General features: G+C 57.0%; 15 protein-coding genes across 15 annotated transcripts; 10 read left to right on the forward strand and 5 right to left on the reverse strand.

The window, feature by feature from the left end:
- Positions 1 to 44: 44 nt before the first annotated feature.
- OSTLU_31070 (predicted protein) lies at positions 45 to 266 on the reverse strand (the record flags this gene model as incomplete). The annotated part of the gene is made up of 1 exon (XM_001417421.1): positions 45 to 266. The coding sequence occupies one exon, from the start codon at positions 264 to 266 to the stop codon at positions 45 to 47; it is 222 nt and encodes a 73-aa protein (XP_001417458.1).
- A 297-nt stretch (positions 267 to 563) lies between these two features.
- OSTLU_31071 (predicted protein) lies at positions 564 to 963 on the forward strand (the record flags this gene model as incomplete). Its single annotated transcript, XM_001417155.1, has 2 exons — positions 564 to 719; positions 778 to 963. 2 exons carry the CDS (start codon positions 564 to 566, stop codon positions 961 to 963), a joined length of 342 nt encoding a protein of 113 aa, XP_001417192.1.
- Positions 964 to 1245: 282 nt separating this feature from the next.
- OSTLU_9512 (predicted protein) lies at positions 1246 to 1533 on the forward strand (the record flags this gene model as incomplete). The annotated part of the gene is made up of 1 exon (XM_001417156.1): positions 1246 to 1533. A coding segment is annotated over one exon (288 nt), but the record flags the coding sequence as incomplete, so codon positions are not given.
- Positions 1534 to 1710: 177 nt separating this feature from the next.
- OSTLU_36934 (predicted protein) lies at positions 1711 to 2160 on the reverse strand (the record flags this gene model as incomplete). Its single annotated transcript, XM_001417422.1, has 1 exon — positions 1711 to 2160. One exon carries the CDS (start codon positions 2158 to 2160, stop codon positions 1711 to 1713), a length of 450 nt encoding a protein of 149 aa, XP_001417459.1.
- Positions 2161 to 3688: 1528 nt separating this feature from the next.
- Positions 3689 to 5455, forward strand: OSTLU_31074 (predicted protein). The gene has a single exon (XM_001417157.1). The coding sequence runs from the start codon at positions 3750 to 3752 to the stop codon at positions 5421 to 5423; it is 1674 nt and encodes a 557-aa protein (XP_001417194.1). The 5' UTR covers positions 3689 to 3749; the 3' UTR covers positions 5424 to 5455.
- A 98-nt stretch (positions 5456 to 5553) lies between these two features.
- Positions 5554 to 5895, forward strand: OSTLU_31075 (predicted protein; the record flags this gene model as incomplete). The annotated part of the gene is made up of 1 exon (XM_001417158.1): positions 5554 to 5895. The coding sequence occupies one exon, from the start codon at positions 5554 to 5556 to the stop codon at positions 5893 to 5895; it is 342 nt and encodes a 113-aa protein (XP_001417195.1).
- Positions 5896 to 5955: 60 nt separating this feature from the next.
- On the reverse strand, positions 5956 to 7465 carry OSTLU_31076 (predicted protein). Its single transcript, XM_001417423.1, has one exon. The coding sequence runs from the start codon at positions 7444 to 7446 to the stop codon at positions 5980 to 5982; it is 1467 nt and encodes a 488-aa protein (XP_001417460.1). The 5' UTR covers positions 7447 to 7465; the 3' UTR covers positions 5956 to 5979.
- Positions 7466 to 8247: 782 nt separating this feature from the next.
- Positions 8248 to 8442, forward strand: OSTLU_9763 (predicted protein; the record flags this gene model as incomplete). Its single annotated transcript, XM_001417159.1, has 1 exon — positions 8248 to 8442. A coding segment is annotated over one exon (195 nt), but the record flags the coding sequence as incomplete, so codon positions are not given.
- Positions 8443 to 9315: 873 nt separating this feature from the next.
- OSTLU_37018 (predicted protein) lies at positions 9316 to 10809 on the reverse strand (the record flags this gene model as incomplete). The annotated part of the gene is made up of 1 exon (XM_001417424.1): positions 9316 to 10809. The coding sequence occupies one exon, from the start codon at positions 10807 to 10809 to the stop codon at positions 9316 to 9318; it is 1494 nt and encodes a 497-aa protein (XP_001417461.1).
- A 451-nt stretch (positions 10810 to 11260) lies between these two features.
- On the forward strand, positions 11261 to 11578 carry OSTLU_31079 (predicted protein; the record flags this gene model as incomplete). Its single annotated transcript, XM_001417160.1, has 1 exon — positions 11261 to 11578. One exon carries the CDS (start codon positions 11261 to 11263, stop codon positions 11576 to 11578), a length of 318 nt encoding a protein of 105 aa, XP_001417197.1.
- Positions 11579 to 12421: 843 nt separating this feature from the next.
- On the forward strand, positions 12422 to 12850 carry OSTLU_14960 (predicted protein; the record flags this gene model as incomplete). The annotated part of the gene is made up of 1 exon (XM_001417161.1): positions 12422 to 12850. A coding segment is annotated over one exon (429 nt), but the record flags the coding sequence as incomplete, so codon positions are not given.
- A 117-nt stretch (positions 12851 to 12967) lies between these two features.
- On the forward strand, positions 12968 to 14188 carry OSTLU_14961 (predicted protein; the record flags this gene model as incomplete). The annotated part of the gene is made up of 1 exon (XM_001417162.1): positions 12968 to 14188. One exon carries the CDS (start codon positions 12968 to 12970, stop codon positions 14186 to 14188), a length of 1221 nt encoding a protein of 406 aa, XP_001417199.1.
- An 89-nt stretch (positions 14189 to 14277) lies between these two features.
- On the forward strand, positions 14278 to 15534 carry OSTLU_36955 (predicted protein; the record flags this gene model as incomplete). Its single annotated transcript, XM_001417163.1, has 1 exon — positions 14278 to 15534. One exon carries the CDS (start codon positions 14278 to 14280, stop codon positions 15532 to 15534), a length of 1257 nt encoding a protein of 418 aa, XP_001417200.1.
- A 20-nt stretch (positions 15535 to 15554) lies between these two features.
- On the reverse strand, positions 15555 to 16949 carry OSTLU_31082 (MFS family transporter: glycerol-3-phosphate; the record flags this gene model as incomplete). Its single annotated transcript, XM_001417425.1, has 1 exon — positions 15555 to 16949. One exon carries the CDS (start codon positions 16947 to 16949, stop codon positions 15555 to 15557), a length of 1395 nt encoding a protein of 464 aa, XP_001417462.1.
- A 23-nt stretch (positions 16950 to 16972) lies between these two features.
- OSTLU_31083 (predicted protein) lies at positions 16973 to 18362 on the forward strand (the record flags this gene model as incomplete). The annotated part of the gene is made up of 1 exon (XM_001417164.1): positions 16973 to 18362. The coding sequence occupies exon 1, from the start codon at positions 16986 to 16988 to the stop codon at positions 18360 to 18362; it is 1377 nt and encodes a 458-aa protein (XP_001417201.1). The 5' UTR covers positions 16973 to 16985.
- Between the last annotated feature and the right edge of the window lie 96 nt (positions 18363 to 18458).

Raw genomic sequence — 18458 nt, forward strand, 5'->3', positions numbered from 1 at the left:
CGAGCGGAACTGACTCACTTACGCTAACAGGCATTCATGGGACCTCATTTCTCGTGGTTAGCGCTGAGGTGAGTCGCTTTGGCGTCAGCTTTTGAGGTGTTGTATTTAATTATTTCGGTTCGTCGACAGAATTTTATATGGTGAACGGTGGGCAAACCAGCATTTCGCGTCTGAAACGCTCGGTTTCTACGCCATTTTGATTCTACCACTTGCGGTAAGTATTGCGTCGCGCGTGCTACGGTGGCAATTGGTTTCTCAACGCGCATGCGTGGGAATTAATTATTTATGCGTTCTCGTGGGCGTGAATTATTTCATTAACTCTGACTTGTCGCTGCTTCGCAGGTGAACGGTATCACGGAGGCTTTCGCCCACGCGGTGATGGTAAGTGATCATTTATAGCATTTCATTGCGTTTGACTGATTTACGACCGTTACACAGTCCTCGTCCGAATTAAGCTCGTCTAATATTTGGCTTCTCGTGTGTTCTTTCGTCAATGTGGTACGTGCTCACTCTTTGCTACGGCTAGCCATCCGACTAATTTGATGAATTAGGGCGGTACTTTGATGCTTCAGCGTAGACTTGGGCCAGTTGCCTTGCTCGTGGCGAACGCTTTGAGCATGATCGTCCGAATCACGTTCACGAGCTCGTATATACGCAAGCGCTTTGCGAGCCAAAAGGCAAATGCACGCTTGAAGTTCCTCTCAAAAACATATCTTTCGGTACGTATGATGCGGCGCGAACCACTCAATCTATAACACTGAACCACTTTACGCGCAGGCCTTGGTCATTTTCTCGATCGTTGCCAGGCTCTCGGACCAGGCGTTACGTCGTGACCCGAGCGCCCTCGGTTTACTAGCGCACACTGGGTGCGGGGCGATAATACTCGCCATTCTCCTCGTCACGCTCTACTTTTACGAGCGCGATGCGTTCTTGTACTTATCGAGACATGATAAAAGCGATTAGCGCCTTCTCATGTCTTCAAACGTAGCGCATTGTGAAATTCATCGTTTTCACACTGCACGAGCCTTGAACGATTTCTGACGAAGCCCCAGCCCAGCGCATCTCTGTCTGACCTAGATCACTGCTTCGCCGCAGTCTGTGACGCTACGCCGCCGGCGAAGACGCGCGTGAGCGCGTATTTGGTTTAATACGTACACGTAGACGCAAAGCGCAACGCTTTCGCGCCTCTTAGTGCAACCCACGCGCGGCGATCGACTTGAGAACGACGCCATGAACTTTGCCCGTCGTGCCGTTTGCACGGCTGTACGAGGTGCGCAGCGCACGTCGGTGCGCTCTTACGGTGCGGGTCCACCGGGAGGATACTTCGCGGAGGGTACGCAAACGGGCCGGAACGGTTACCTGTTCGGCGAAACTCCGCCGGCACCGGGCAAGCGGAGAGTTTGGGAAGACTGGGAGGCGCCGTGGTACGGTGCACTCACCCTCGCCACCGCCATTCTCTGCGTTGGTCTCCAAGCCAAGCCTGACACGAGGATGACGTCTTGGGCTAGGGAGGAAGCCGCGCGCCGGTTGGAAGCGGAAAAGTAGAGTCGCTTTCGCGCGCAAAACTTAGTCGAGTAGCCAAGCGTTCGGCATTGACAACCCAACGCGTTGTAAATTGTTTTGTAGAGCTTCAATCGAGTCGTCTTCCGGTCTTTTTGGCCATGCTGCTATGTGATTTTGCAAATCGCTAATCGTTGTCTAGTAAAATACCTATCGTCGATACCTCGATCTCTTGAAGTTGACGTAGAGGTGGAAGATGCCGCGCTCAAAAGTGCATCGGAATCCTCGCTTGTGGCTGTATTCCCATTCCTTGTTCACGATCTTGAACGCGATATCCTCGTACGGTGGGCCCGCGGTGATTTTGAGCAAACACGTTTCGGCATTTGGCGAACCGTCGGGCTCGATTTTGTAAGAAGGCGCCTTGGTGGTGTCGATGAGGTCCGGGTAGAAGATGTTGAACTTGTACCCCTGCACAATCTTTGGAGGCGGATTTGACGAGTCATAGTGCGTTTGGTTGTACTTGTTCCACGAGTAGCCTGTGTGAACGCGATTGAAATACTTAGGCTTGCGTGGACGATATTTATCGTGCCACCAGTACGCCTGAGATTCCAACGCAACCTCGGCGGAGAAGTTTGCGTCGCCGTCTTCCGTGGCGCCCATCATGCGCTCGACCAAGTCTTTCGCTTTCTTATCCGCTTGCTTTTCGATGTCTTTAAAATCAGTCGTTCCAGTGATCAAATTGGCGAGGACACCAGTGTTGTGATGTGCGCCTCCCGCCTTTTTGAATGCGTTGTAAACATCTTCCTCTGTCTTACCTCGAAGCACCCGGTTCTCAGAGGTCACCTTTTTGAAGCGCGACATGCTCTTGATGCGTTCTTCCTCGCGAAAGCGAGTGAGATTGGCTTCTTCTTGGTCAATGTCGATTATTTCGATCCCATCCTCTACCTCTTGCAATCGCATCGGGGATAAAGAAGGATCAAACTCTGCCAACGCCGTGCGCTCCGGCTCGTCACCCGTGTCGTCCCACTCTCCACCATCGCGAGCATCATCGTCCGCTGTATGCTTTCCAAAGTCATCACCGAGCAAATCATCGTCGTCGTCATCTTCTTCAGCTGGTGCGGCGGTGATAAGCGATCGTGCCCGACCACCGTCTTCAATTTCTTCGCGCTCAAACTTGACCTTGAGCTCTTTGTGCGTCTCCTCGACAATCGCTCGCTTTTTGGCAAGTTTAACCCGCTGCAAAACCGCACCCCAGTATTCCACTTCACTCGCATCCGGGCCTTCAATTTGCTCGGAGATCTCACTCTCGAGCTCGGCTAATTCCGACGCAGATTTGCCGCCAACGATTTCTACGACGTCTTCGTCGATGTCGGCGTGCAAGCCCGTCGCCTCCGCGCGTTCGGACGTTTGCCCTCGCACCCGCGCGAGCTCGATCTCTGCGTTCTTCCGGTGTTCGTTCATCTCTTCCTCCGTCAACCCGATCAAAGCACTCCAAAATTCTCGCCTTTGCGCATTCTTCGTGTCGAGCTCGCGCAATTCTTCTAACTCCTTCCTCGTCTCCCCGAGCTCGTGCGCCGTCAACCCTTTCAACACCGTGAGCGGGTTCACGAACGCATCGAACTCGACGTACGATTCCGCGAACACATTCCTGGAGATTAAATCGATCGCCTTCGCCCGCCCCTCCTTTATTCGTATGTCCGCTCGCACCTTGGCTTGCCGCAGGTGAAACTCGTTCTCCTTCTCCTCCAGCGCTTTCGCCTCTCCCTCGGCGCGCGATCGCTTGTGCGCGTCCATGGTCGCCAGCACGCTCGGTTGCCGTCTCGTCCAATCGCCTCCGTCGTCCGACGTCTTGGACTTGCGCCAATCCTCCGCCGTCGACCCCGCCGTCGACGCCCCGGCGCCGAAACGCGGTCGCCCCGCATCGTTCGCGGGCGGTGGCGGCACATCCTCCATGCGGCCGACGCGCCACGGGCGCGCGCGGGCTCTGGCTCGGCGCGGGGTCGCGGGGTCGTTGTCGTTGTCGTCGTTTGTTTCTTTTCTTTTCTCCGCCCCGACCCGGCGGTTTCGTCGCGCGCGCGCGGAGTCCGGGACGCCCAGACGTCGCGCGCGACGCAATCACGTCGCCCCGCCGCGCGGCGGTCGGGCGGTCGGGCTTTGAACACCCTCCGCGCGCGGGTCGGCACGTCGTCGCGCGTCGCGTCGGCGCGCGAAGTCGGCGCGAAGTCAGCGCGCGTCTCGCGACGAAACCGATGGCGAGGGAAAGGACGCCGACGCGACGGACGCGACGGACGCGACGGACGACGACGACGACGACGACGACGACGACGACGACGACGCGAAGGCGGACGCGATGGGCGGCGTGCGGGGCGATCGGGATTTTGACGTTTTTGACGACGCTCTTGGGGGCGAACGGAGAGCCGGAGTGCCAAGAACGAAGCGAAACGCGCGCGGTGGACGTAGAACTCGACACCGGGGCGTGGCAAACGATCGTCACGGGAGGGCTTGCGCTGTTCGGGGGGGACGTGGAGGCGAACGCGACGCTCGGGCCGTGGACGATTGGGGGGGCGAGCGCGGACGCCTACGGATGCGCGATCGGTAGCGTGGGAGACGATTTCACGGGTAAAGATGTCTTGGTCGTGAAGCGAGGGGAGTGTGAGTTCTACGAGAAGGCTAGGGTGGCGCAAGACGTCGGAGCAAAGGCGGTCTTTGTGGTGAGCGATGGGGAAGACTTCACCGCGATGACGTGCAACGAGGATCAGAAACTGGATGTCGTGACCGTTTTAGTGACGGGAACGACTGGACAGGCGATCCTCGATGCCACCACGGAAGTGGGCGCGACGATTACGATCGCACGCTCCGACGCACTGCCGAGACAGTTTGATTTCTTGGCCTCTGCGGCTCTCGTTGCGTTGGCCCTCGCTACCATCGCCCTCGGTGGAAGGTGGTCGTTGAAGGACAAACGAGCCGTCGTGAGCTCAAAACGTGATGATGATGACATCGACGATAGTAGTGACGGAGGAGAAGCCCATGAGGGCATCGAGATAAACGAGTACAGCGCGTTTTGGTTCGTCATCATGGCGTCAGCGGTCTTACTCATCTTGTTTTATTCCATGCAACATTGGGTATTCGTGGTGATGAGACTGGTGTTTTCTTTCGCTTCCTTCCAAGGATTGTACGTGATATGTTTCGAGGCGTTGATGTCGAGACGAAAGTCGACCTCGAGGGATTCAAGAGTGCTGTTGCCCATCGTCGGCTCAGTTCACCTTTTGGCCATTCCGGCGGCTGTATTCGCTGGCTTAATCGTTGCCACGTGGCTTATATTCCGGCAAGCCACGTGGGCTTGGATGTTGCAGGATATCATGGGTTTGTCATTCTTGGTAAACGTGTTGCGTTTGGTGCATCTGCCCAACTTCAAGGTGGCCACCATACTTTTATGTTGCGCGATGTTGTACGACATCTTCTGGGTCTACGTTCAGCCACATTTGTTCGGTAAGAAGAGCGTGATGGTCGCCGTTGCGCGCGGCGGAGATGAAGGTGAAAGTTTACCGATGCTATTTTTATTCCCGAGAGCTTCAAGTCCAGGGGATTTCTCCATGCTGGGGTACGGCGACGTCATCCTTCCCGGTTTACTCATCGTGCACAACTTGTTGTTTGACAACAGAAAGCGCAATTTTTCGGATACCAGGTACTATTACTTCTTCTGGAGTATGGTTGCATACGTTGTCGGGATGTGCTTGACGTTCACGGCGCTTTATTTTGAGGTTGGAGGCCAAGGTGGACAACCAGCGTTGACGTATTTAGTTCCCACCGTCGTCGGGACGACGGGAATTTTAGCGTGGAAGCACGACGATTTATCAGACATGTGGTACGGTGTCGACGATGATTACTCGGCATTACCATCGGAGTCCCAATCTATATTGTAAAAAGTAAGATACACGTAGTTGCGTAGAAACAACCGCACCACTCCACGCGCTCGTGAACGCCTCTCGCGCAGAGAACCTGCATTGTGCCGCTCGTTCGTGCCGTAACCGGGATCTCGCGCGGTAATGCGTGATGAATAGAGACAAAGCGCGACAAGGTCTTAGAGCACCGACTCTGGGCGGTGCGACGAAAGAAGATACCCCCATTGCGCGTCGCGTCGCGTTCCTCCGCGAAGCCGCCCAAGCGTACGTCGAAGACATTCCCGAATTGTCGGCGTGGTTGAGCATGTCAGCGACTACTTTAGCGCGAGAAAACGAGCTATCGCGAACGCAAATAAACGCATACGGGTCTTGTCCAGCGTGTGGCTTACCCAAAGACTCTGAAGAGATCAGTTGTCGACTGTGTGGTTCTCTGCTGAAGAAGAAACAACGCCGTGCGACCAAGGATAGTAGACGAGCGCACGGGAGTAGTTAAAGTACTTGTTTAGGGACATATGTATGAAAAGTAGACGATGCATAGTATCACATATTTCATGTTCGGCACGTATCAAATACCGATCTAAGCGAACGAAACGCCTTTCAAAATTGCCGCACCAGAGCTGGGCAGCGTTGCGAAGAGCGTCGTCGCCATATTGTCAGCAGAAATAAGGCCCGCAGCGATGCGAGAAGAGTAGAAAGACTCGTGCACCGCTTTCAGAACACTCTCTACCGCATCCTTGGCGACAATTGCTACGGCACAACCGCCCCAACCAGCACCAGTAAGACGCGCGCCCAGAGCACCCGCCGCTCTAAATGCATCCACGAGTTCATCCAGCTCCGCGCAAGAGCACTCGTACAGGGCTCTACAAGATTCGTGGCTACCATTCATGTACACGCCCAGCTCCGTTGGGTCGACCTTCATCGCGCACGCCGCAGCGAACAAGTGCACACGACCGGCCTCGGAGTAGACGTGCAACGTCCGCGCCAGAAGCTTATATCCCTTCTCGTTGTGACTCAAGACCAACTTCGACGCTGGTGAAGAGAAGACGTCCATGAATGCTTCTACTCCTATGAGTTCTTCAATCTCTCTTGCATCGTAGTATCCCTCGTGCAAATGTTCCTCGGCCGCAGCCTTAGCGGCAGACATGGAGCCGACAAAGTCTTCGATTTCCTTGAGCGTCTCTATTTTTGACGCTTCTTCCGCGTTCATACCTAGCTTTAAACCTAAAATAATCGCCGCAAGACGGCACTCTACGACGCGCAAATTATAGCGCTCGTGTGCGGTCTCCGCTTTGTTGCTCACTGCGAGGCAGTTGCCTATGATGAACGCCGCTTCCTCCGGAAGGTTGACGTCGTTGGTGCTTATGGGATTGAAATCGACCAATTTTGCCACACCAGCTTCGCCCATGATGGAAATAGCTTGATCCATACCCCCCGACTGCGTTCCTGAGTATCGTTCGCACTTGCACGTGAAGTCAGCAATTTCACCTTGAGTGAAATTCAATCCTAGCGCGTGCATCACCGCCACCGCCACGGCGCAGCACAACGCCGAGGACGAACTCAAACCGCTTCCAGTGGGTACCGTGCCGTCGACGATGATGTCCAACCCAACGGGGGCGGGTGATGCCTTATCGCTCTCTTTCAAGAAATCGAACACCCCCTTGTAGCCGCACATGACGTAATTCGTCCAGTGCAAAGACGCCGCGTCCACGTCTTGTTCGGGCGAGCTCTCGAATGTCTTCGGCGTGTACTTTTCGTTCGTGTTCCCGACCGCGATCTTCCCCGAACTCGCATTCACGGAGATGGCGACGATAGTGTCGAGCCCGATCGCCATCGGCAGCACGGAGTACCCCTCGTAATCGATGTGTTCGCCGATTAAATTCACTCGTCCCGGCGACCTCGCGAACGCGTCCGGCTCGCGTCCGTACGCCTTCACGAACGCATCGCGCACCGTCGCGTACCGCGCGCGCGTGTGCGTCTCCAGCGACGCGGCGTCATATATCTCTTCTAACGAGCTCACCACTCGCACCTCATCATCCGTCCCCATGCTCGCCGTCTCGCGCGCGCGATTGCGACGGCACGCGGCGCGTCGCGCGCGCTCGGCGCCAACGCGTCCGTCGCGCGCGGTGCCGTTTTCATTTTTACGTTTGCCGCGTCGGCTGTTTTTTACGCATTCAACGACACGATACCGCCATCAAGCGCACACCAGGGTTCAACCTCGCCCCTCCAGATGCGCTGAAAATCCCGCGTCGCCGTCTTCGAATGCCGACCGCCGACCGAGGCGCGGGCGAAACGAGTGACGGAGGACGTTCGAGGCGACGCGACGCGACGCGACCGCGCGCGCCGCACAGTTGCTCGCACGACCGCGTCGGGCGCACGGAGCGAAGCGATCTGACGCGTGAACGACGAACGCGTCGACGAACGCGAACGGCGCGAGCGCGGACGATCGAGCGCGAGCGCGATCGTCGTCGAAGCGCGCGCGAATTCGCGCTTGGAACGACTGGATCCCACGCTCGAGCGATCTTGGGGGGATTTAAGGCGCGAGTTTGAGGCGCTTTAGGACGCAAATTCACAGCGTCACGGAGGAGGTCGATATCGGTCACGTCGCATCGCGCGCGTTCGCATCGCACGTCAGTCGCGACCGAACACGGACGTCGGATCGTCAACCGCACATCATCTTGATTTCGGCTCGGCGACCATGGCGAAGAGTGCCGAGGTCGTTCTATCCGCTCTCGATGAGTCCATCAAGACGGCTAGCGTGAGCGAATTGGCGAAAATGGGCATCACAATCGAGGGTCTGAGCGATGATATGGACGCGAAGGAGCGTGAGAAACTGTTGAGGATGTACCGACGCAAGATCGCGAATCGCGAGTCTGCCAAGCGTTCAAAGATTAGGAAGAAGGCTGAGGACGCAAAACTGCTCTCCGCCGCAGAGACTCTGCTGCAGGACAGTGCCAGCATGCGTAAAACGATCACGGACTTGCAGAAGAAGGTCGACACATTGTACGCCGAAAACGTCAAGCTTCGGATGAAATTGGGCGAGAAAGTTTCGGAAGACACCGGGCCTTCGATGAAACCGGTCAACCTGCCTCCTGAAGTGGAACCACCGAGTCTGGTCATGAAAGAAGCTCGAAAGAAAAAGCGGGGCATGCTCAAATCAATGTCTGATTCGTCCATCGCCACTACTTTTGAAGAAGAGACTCGCGCTTTGCCCATAGAAGAACCTTCAAAAGTGACGAAGCGCGCCAAAGGCAAGCGTGCCACCATCAACGAGCCCAACCCTCTATTGACGCAAGACCAACTTAATTACCTCAACCACCCAGATGACTCTGGATATGTTCTTCAAAGCTTCTTGATGAATGATTCCAATCGTCCTGGAACTGACTCTCCTTTTTTCACAGACAACTATGCGATGTACGACTTTCAAGACGGCGAAGTTGTCGATGACGGTGTTCCTTTCTTCTGACGATTGATGAACGAAGACTTCCATCATTCCATGTTATTTCCACGTTTCTGTAAAAAACTACGGGGAATTCGTCAAATATTCTGAACAAGAGAGAGATTCTGACGCCCCGTGGCAATAAATCTGCTTTGTAAACTAAAACAGTGCACGCCAAAAAATCAAGAGCTCACTCGCGTAATTTTTTTTCTTGTCTTTCATAATTTTACATGGCACTACAGGTAAGTGCTAATCCCTCACCGGCTGGGTGGTTCTCGCGCATCCCTCGCCTCCTTGCATGTCGATACGTATCCCTCGCGCGCGCTTTCGCGTGCGCAAGTGAAAAGGTGTTGACAGGGACCCTGCGCTCGGCGATATGCGGGAGTTGCGCACTTTGTGTGTGTATGTTCATTCACAAATTATTTATACTAGATGCGATCGTTCGGGATAAAGACAAGAGACTAAAGTGTGACGGATTTACTTGTTCAAGCGAGTACTGAGAACATCCATGACAGCACTGAAGTCGTCTTTGACGACGACCGGCGGGTTGGCGTATCTCGATTCGAGCCCCTCGAGCCTCTTCTCATGGTACGCAACCTTGCTGTGAGTAAACTTCAAGCCATGAGCGGTACTGATGACAACAGTGCGATCACTCGGCGCGATCACTTGTTGCTCACGAAGCTTTTTGAGCGCAGCGAGCGCGACGCCAGTGTGCGGGCAGTTAAACATACCCGTCAAATCGGCTTCCGCGGCAGCATCCATCATTTCCTCTTCCGTCGCCTCCTCAACGATACCGTTCGTTTCCGTGAGCGCATAAATCGCGCGATCGATGGAAACAGGATCACCGATTTGGATCGCGGACGCGAAAGTCGGCTCAGCCTTGACGGCTTCGAACTTATCCCAACCCTTCTTGTAGGCGCGGTACAACGGGTTGGCGTTCGCCGCTTGCGCAACGACCATGCGCGGCAGTCTGTCGACGAGACCAAGGTCCTTGCACATCTTGAACCCCTTGAAGAAAGCGTAGACATTGCCGAGGTTGCCACCCGGGATGATGACGTAATCAGGAACTTCCCAGTTGAACTGTTGGCAGATTTCAATCGCCGCCGTCTTTTGACCTTCGAGGCGCAAAGAGTTCAGAGAGTTCGCCAAGTAGATCGGAAGTTCCGCGGTGACTTCGCGAATGAGACGCATGCATCCGTCAAAATCGGTGTCAATAGAAAGCACAAGCGCGCCGTTGGCGATCGGCTGGACAAGTTGTGCAACAGAGATCTTGTCTGCCGGAAGGAAGACTATGGATGGGATACCCGCAGCGGCCGCGTACGCGCTCAACGCGGCGGAAGTATCACCAGTGGACGCACAGCCGACGGCGGAAAGAGGCTTACCCATCTTACGCATGCGGTTGACTTGGGACACTAACGCGGTCATACCAAGATCCTTGAAAGACCCAGTGTGGGAGTTACCGCACTGCTTCACCCAGAGGTCGCTCATGCCCAGGTACTCTCGTCCGTACCGTTCGGCCCAGAACAAGTTGGAGTTACCTTCGAACATGGACACGATATCTTCATCGGCGATCCCTGGGAGAACCCACTCCTTCTTACTCCACACCCCAGAACCGTACGGCCACGTAGTCTTGCCAACGCGCTCGTCAAACAACGCCTTCCAATATTCCGGAGGATAGATCGCGAGCGCCTCCATGTCGTGCGTCACGTCGAGCAAGCCACCAGATTTACTTCTGTAAATGACCTCATCCAAGGAATACTCTTCACTCGCATCGCCCGCGAACGGCGTAAACTTCGCGCTGAACAAGTTGGCCTTTTCCAAAGGTTTGTTTTCCCGCGCCGCGGCTTTCCCCAGGTCGGCGTCCGCGTTCGCGCGCACCCCAGCGCGCGCAGAGCGCCCGGCGCGCCCTTCCGCAGCGCGTGTGCGCTGCACAACCTTCGTCTGCGTCACCGCATTTCGTTGCGACAGCATAACGCTCGTCGAGATCGTCGACATCGCCACACAATTCCACGTAGGGTCGCTCGTCCGCTTTGAACCTTCTCGCGCGCGTTAGTGCGCGTCTCTGCGACTCGCGTTCGCGGGTTTCTCTCCGCGCTCGCGCGCAGACGTTGACAAACTCTCCGCTCGCGTGTACGCGCGCGTTGTTCGTGACGCACGGAGCGCGCGTCGACGTGTGCGCCACGATTCGCGCGCGCCGCCCTAGCCACCCTCGCGCCAGACGAGCCGAGCCGCTGACGCGACATCGCGCGATTAGGGTTGTTCGGCGCGCGGTCGATCTTTTTTTATCGCGAGTTCGGTGATTTCCATTCGACGGCGTTCGAACGCCGTCGAATGCGTCGTTCGACCGCGAAAATGGAAATCGCCGTCCGAGCGCGGTCGCGAACGTCACGTCACCGCACTCGCGCGCGCGGGAACGCGAACGATGTTGACGGTGACGATGAAGACGGCGACGATGCAGACGACGCGAGCGGTGGTGAAACGTGACACCACTCGTGCTCGCGGTGTCGCGCGAGTGACGAAACGAGGGCGCGACGGCGTGCGCGCGCGGGCGACGCAAGACGGTAAGAACGGGCCGAAGAAGCTCACGAGGGAGAATGAAAAGGAGGCGTGGTTGAGCGAGATGGAGCGCGAGGGGGCGAATCCGTTGAAGGATCCCATGGCGTTGATTGGGATCGGTGGAATCATGGTGCCGTTTATCATCTTGGCCATCGCCTCCGCGGCGGGTTTCATCGGGCAGTGAGCGAAACGAGAGAGGGTGGATAGAGTGCAAGAGCGAGCGCGTTGTTTTCAAACTTGATGTGATACGTACAATTTTTATATTATTATTGATCCGAAGGATGCGATCGCGCGGTACAATTTGGTTTTACACGAGGGATGTCTTCGTATCCTCGGTCTCTGGGGTGAAATCATTCAGGCTTTCAAGCCAGGCGTGGAATTCGAGCGAACCGCGACGCTCAGTCGGCGTCGCGCGTGTCTCCGTTTCTGGCTTCTTTTTCTCGCCACGTTCACGCGAACGCGCGCTGTCGCCCGCTACTGATACAGTGCATATTGATTCATTTCTGTCGTCGTCGTCGAGGATGATATCGAACAAATCAACATCCAAGTAACGGTCGTCGTTCGCGGGCGCCAAGGCGACGTCGTCCCAGCGCGTCGCCAACAGAACCTCTTCGGGAGCGATCCAGTCCACGAACGCGCGCTCGAGCTCTAACTGTGCGGATAAATCACAATTTTCATCCGCGCGCGCTGGCTCCCCACCCATCGCGTCTTCAAGTCGCTCGTCGTCGCCCCCCGCCCCTCGTCGCTCGCTCTCCGCGCCAGCCTCCGTCGCGTCCGCGGCGCCTTCAAACATCTCGCTCACGAGGAACTTGGCGCACGCCGCGTTCACGCCCTTTAATTTCCCATCTCGTTTTCCCATCGCTTCGCCCTCGTCGCCCTCGTCGTCGCGTCCGCGCGTGCGGTCGGCGCGTCGAATTGGTTTACAAAAAATATCATCGCGTAACGACGAAAAACGCACGCCCTTCGCGCACGCCACCAATTCGCGCCGTGACGCCGCGATCCGCGCGTCGCCCCGCACTCGGCGACGATGGCGGACGAGGGCGACGCCGCGAAGCCTCGGCTCGACGCCTCGGCGGCGAGCTTCAACTTTAACCCGAGCGCGAGCGCGTTCGAGTTCAAACCGCGCACCGTGACCCCGGTCGCGGGAGACGACGGGCGCGGGCCGACGCCGCCGCCGGGCGCGCCGCCGGCGAAGGCGGCGTCGCTCTCCATCGGCGGACCGGCCAAGGCGGTGACGATCGGCGGACCGGCCAAGGCGGTGACGATCGGCGGACCGGCCAAGGCGGTGTCGCTGTCCATCGGCGGACCGGCCAAGGCGGTGACGATCGGAGGACCGGCGAAGGCGAAGGCGAGCGAAGACGACGCCGAAGGGGACGAGGCGGCGGCGGCGGCGAGCGCGGCCAAGGTTGAAAAGGTCGCGGCGAAAGTCGCGGAGGTCGTCATCGAGGACGAAGTGGTGGACGATGTCGAAGACGACACGTTCGATCGTCGCGAGCACCTGAACTTGGTGTTCATCGGACACGTCGATGCGGGGAAATCGACGATCGGTGGGCAGATCTTGTTCTTATCGGGCATGGTGGACGATCGCGTGATTCAGAAATACGAGCGAGAGGCGAAGGAGAAAAATCGCGACTCGTGGTACATGGCGTACATCATGGATACCAGCGAAGAAGAGCGTGCGAAAGGGAAGACTGTCGAAGTCGGTCGCGCGCACTTCGAAACGGAAAAGAAGCGTTACACGGTTTTGGACGCTCCGGGTCACAAAAACTACGTACCCAACATGATCGCCGGTACGGCGCAAGCCGACGTGGGGGTGCTCGTTATTTCGGCGCGTAAGGGTGAATTTGAAACTGGTTTCGATAAAGGTGGTCAGACTCGAGAGCATGCGCAGCTTGCAAAGACGTTAGGCGTCACAAAATTAGTCGTCGTCGTGAACAAGATGGATGATCCGAGCGTCGAATGGGCGAAGGAACGTTACGACGAGATTGAAAAGAAAATCACGCCATTTTTGAAGCAGTGTGGTTACAAGATTGATGCAGATGTCACCTTCGTACCGATCTCGGGCTTGACGGGGGCGAACATGCAGAAGAAGGTTGGATCAGACGTGTGCTCGTGGTATGAAGGAAAGTCATTCTTCGACACGCTCGACGATCTCGAGCCGCTTCCTAGAGACCCGAACGCTCTGGTAAGATTACCGGTTATGGACAAATATAACGAAGCAGGTGCGATGGTCATGGGTAAGATTGAATCTGGTACCTTGCGTATGGGTCAGACGCTCATGTTGATGCCAAACAAGGCCGGCGTTAAGGTCGCCGCTTTGTTTCGCGACGAAGTGGAATGCACGAAATGTTTGCCGGGAGAGAACGTACGCTTAAAGTTGACGGGTGTTCAAGAAAGTGATATCCAACCTGGTTTCGTGCTTTGCAGCGTGAAGGAGCCCATTCACATCTGCGAAGAGATTGAATGCCAGCTTGCGCTCTTGGAACTGCTCGAGCACAACTCCGTCTTCACGAAGGGGTACAAGGCTGTGATTCACATCCACACGGCAACGGAAGAAGTCGAGGTGACAAAGCTAGTCTCAGAAATCGACACGAAACTACGCAAACCGAAGGAAGGCAAGCCGAAATTCCTGAAGAGTGGTAGCCTCGGTAACGTTCGCCTCCGCTTTGCCCAACCGGTGTGCGTAGAAAAGTTCGCCGACTACGCTCAGCTCGGTCGTTTCACCTTGCGCGACGAAGGACGAACCATCGCCATCGGTAAAGTGACTCGCCTCAAACCCAAATCGAGCGATTAATCATCACCGTCGCGTTCACGCACCTCGTAGACATATTCAATAAGTACAAAAATCTCACGAAGAGTGACCCTCAGTGCGCGTCGCGCCGCATGCCGTTTATCGTCCACGCACGTCGAGCGTGCGCGCGCGCCGCGCGCGTACTCACGCAGTATCGGCGCGAATACATAGCTCTCAGCGCCGGGAACGGTGATCACGGTCGTCTAGGTCACGGCTCACCCGACGAAGCCCATGACGGATGGTCACCTCGAAGTTCCAACTACTTTCACCCGGTCGAGGGCGTGAGCGATCTCGATGTGCGCGCCGTCGCCGCCGGCGGTGCGCACAGCGTATTTCTCGTCGCCGGTGGACACGTATTCACGTGCGGGCTGAACGCGGATGGACAGCTGGGACACTCGGCGGGGCTGCCGTTCTCGCCGGAGCCCATGCTGGTGAGACTGGACGTCGAAGTCGTAAGCGTAGCCGCTGGGAACGGTCACACGCTGTGCGTCGACGTCGACGGCTGCGTCTGGGCATTTGGAAAAAATACTGCGGGGCAGCTCGGGACTGGAAACGTCGACGGGACGATTCCACGGAAGATTGGTGCGCTTGCGAAGGAAGCCCGCGTGGCGCAGGTGGCGTGCGGCGCGGAGCATTCTCTCGCCGTGGCTGACGACGGACGCGTGTACTCATGGGGCTCGAGTACGGATGGTGTGCTTGGGCACGGATCAGAGACCTGGAACGACGGATGGTTTTATCGCACCGCGAGGGCTGAATTGGCGCCGAGATTGGTGCGTTCGCTCGAGGACAAAAAGGTGGTGGCTGTCGCCGCTGGGCATATGCATTCGGCGTGTATCGACGACCGAGGGAACTTGTACACGTGGGGTCAAGGAAGATTTAACCAACTTGGATTGAGTGCGAAGCCTTCGGACCACGAGACGACGCCTTCGCCTGTCATGTCGCTTCGATTTGTACATGAAATCGCGTGCGGCGGTTTACACAGTCTCGCAAACACAAATGCCGGAGTCGTGTCGTGGGGGGCGAATCAACACGGCGAACTCGGGCATGGTCACCATTCAGATATCAAGTCAGCTGTCCCGAAACCCATTAAAATGGGCTCACGCGGTTGGTCAAAACTTGCCGCTGGTTGGAAGCACTCTGCTGGTATCGCGAATGGCAAGTTGTTCGCGTGGGGATTTGGCGGTTCAATGGGTTCGTACGCGGACGAGAAAATGTCCAGCGGTGGTCAGTTAGGTTTAGGAAATGAGTTTGACTTTTGGGAACCACACGAAGTTTCTGTTCCAGGTGAAGTCAAAGATGTTTCGTGTGGATTTAATCACACGCTCGCGTTGGTAGATACTCATAGCTAGCTTATTTGAAATTCATACAATTACTTCCTAGTAGATGCTTCCTCATTTTCCATGCGCCGCACTCGCACCAGGCTAATGGCACCTATGCCTACAAAACCAGCGAGTACCTTGAACACCGTGTGCCAGCCGTACGTCGAAGCCAATGCGCCGACCAAAATTTGACCGGTACCACTTCCAATAGCACCTGCAGAGTCGATCAATCCAGAGATGATACCGATGATACCGCCGCGATCACTATGTATCTTTGCTTTCTTTCCCACTTCCGCGCTCATGACACCCGCGAACAACGCCGCGGCTGGTCCGATGAGGAATCCAGCCAAGAAGATGCAAGACACTGTCCCGCCCAACGTCTTTGAGTACGGGATCGCCAACAGCGGCACAAGTCCTAAAACTAAACTAACTAGGAACAACAAGACCCATCTTCCGATCAATCTATTCAATAATGCCGCGAAGCCCATTCCAAGAATCAACGATAAATCAAAGAATTGCGTCGAAACTATGGACGAACTATGCGAATCAAAACGCTCCTCGACGTAATACGGAATCCAAAATAGCAAGGACGTGACCACGACCTTCAGCGCCATGACGGAAAAAGCGTAATCAAGTACGCCAGGAATTTTCGAAACGTCACTCATGACTCGCCAAAAGCCTGCCTGCGGGGACTCATCTTCAACCGTCTCCGATACCGGCGGCGCGTCCAACAAGGAGGCTTCCTCCTCGTCCTCGTCCTCCTCATCTCTCACGATGCGCGCTTTGTTCGCTCCGATGCACACCAAGAATAGCACGAGATTCAATAGCACGAACACGCCCGCGACGAACATGACGTACGGCCAGTGCTCTTCTCCCTCGCGCAACACCGCCTGCGCGATTTGCAAACCGACGATGTCGCCCACGGGCGACGCCGTCGCCCACACCGTCAACACAGTCGCTCTAAAGTACGGTTCGATACTATCGCTCAAAAGCGCGATAAAATTTGGATACGTCCACCCCTGGACGAACGCCGAAGCCATCCACAGCGGCACGTGCGCCGTCCACGCCACCGTCCACGCCTCGTCCTCGCTCTTCGGCGCGAGCGCGTACCCAATCACCGCCCCGAACGCGATCGACAGCAATCCCGTGAGCAAGAAACTGATCGCGATCGTTTTTCGTACCCCGTATTTACGTCCGAGGTACCCCGCCGTGAACAATCCGCACGCGTAGCTCGCGCAAAACCCGAAGTCAATCTCCCCCAGCAGCACCGTCGGGTACTTGGCGCGGTCGTGCAGCGTCGATTTACACGCCATGTACCCCTCGCGCACGGCGTGGAACGAGGTAAAGTTCACGAACGACACCACCACCGTCATCCACGACGTTCGATCGCGCTTCGACATCGGTCGCACCACCCGCATCGCGCCGATGTCTGACGCAACACCCATCGGTGGTGCGGTCCGCATCGCGAGGCGCGACGCGCGATGACGTCGTCGTCGTCGTCGACGCTCGCCGCGCTCGTCGCGACGTGCGGCGTCGAAGCCGACGGCCGGTCGTCGATCAGGGTGTACGACCCCGAGGCGGGACGCGCGACGCTCGCGGCGTCGCGCGCGCTCGAACGACGCGCCGAGGGCGACGCGCGATGCGTCGCGTGGTCGCCCTCGAACGGGGCGCTGTGCGCGGGGACGACCGAGGCGGGGTGCGTGCTGATGAAACCCGACCTGAGCGATCTCGGACGAGTGCCCGAACGCGCGGTGGCGGGCGAGGGAGAGGTGCACGCGGTGGACTTCTCCGCGGGGTCGCGATACTTGGTCGCTGGCGGGACGGGAGAGGCTCGGGTGTGGGATTTGAAGCGGAAACGCGAACATCGCGTGTTCTCGGGACACACGGGTGGGGTGGCGACGGTGAAATATGGCATGTTCGGCCGAGTGGTCGGGAGCGGAGGACACGATGGGACGGTGCTCGTGCGGGACGTCGAGAGCGGGGCGACCAAGGCGAAACTGTCGCCGCCGACGCTGAGCGGAGTGACCTCGATAGATTTCTCCGAGTACTCGCCCCAACACTTGGTGTCGGCGTGTGCGGATGGCACGGTCAGACTGTGGGACGCCGAAGTCGGCGAGCTGCAGTCGACGCTCACGGTTCGAGGGTCTGAGTGTTATCAAGTTGAATTTTCACCCGTGGCTCCGGGCTTGGTCGGATACGTCAAGAGCGATGGGAGAGTGGTGCTTCAAGACGTCGCCTCTCCGACGCCGTCAGGCGCGTTGACATTTCGATCGACGCAAGTGACGTGCATGGCTTGGCATTATTCGGGCTTCGGGCTCGTAGTGGGGACGTCAAACGGTGTCGTGACTTGGCTGGACACGCGAAAGATTAGCGGCGGCGCCGACATCGCCACGTGCAAAATCTACGACGTCAAGGCGCACGAAGGTGCGGTGAATTCGCTCAGTTGGCAAAAGCCCGTTCCGCACTCGTTTCAAGTCGAAAGCACGCCCGCGCGTGGAGACAACCTGCCGGATTCTCCCATGACGCCCGTCGCGGAAAAGTCCAATCGCTTGCTCCACGGTCAACGCGCGCACACACCGCCAGCCGCGGCGTTGGCGCGCGAGGAGTTGAAACTCGTCGGCACAAATCCCATCCCCACCACCGCGGACGTGTCATCTTTGCTCGACGCCGCCGTGGAGAAGTTCGGCGGCGACCTCTCCGCTCGCGTTCGAGACGTCCATCTCGAACTCTTGCGACAGCACCAACTTCAACAAGAGGAAACCGCGCGCATGTTCGCCGACATGCAGCACGCACAGCTGGAGATGGCGGCCGAAATAGCCGCTCTAAGAATTGCATTAGAAAATAGCCGATCAGCCTGACGTTGTAATGTTGCATAAACGCGCGTAATCTTCAATCTTCAGTCTTGAATCTCCCACGCGATGCCTCAGCGCGCGCCTCGCGCCTCATCTAAGACG

Source organism: Ostreococcus lucimarinus, chromosome 4 (genome assembly GCF_000092065.1).
Source record: "Ostreococcus lucimarinus CCE9901 chromosome 4, complete sequence".
Classification (NCBI taxonomy): domain Eukaryota; kingdom Viridiplantae; phylum Chlorophyta; class Mamiellophyceae; order Mamiellales; family Bathycoccaceae; genus Ostreococcus; species Ostreococcus sp. 'lucimarinus'.

Excerpts from the sequence above, each read along its gene's own strand:
- OSTLU_31076 (XM_001417423.1), bottom strand. The coding sequence starts at position 7,446 with ATGGGGACGGATGATGAGGTGCGAGTGGTGAGCTCGTTAGAAGAGATA.
- OSTLU_31074 (XM_001417157.1), top strand. The coding sequence starts at position 3,750 with ATGGCGAGGGAAAGGACGCCGACGCGACGGACGCGACGGACGCGACGG.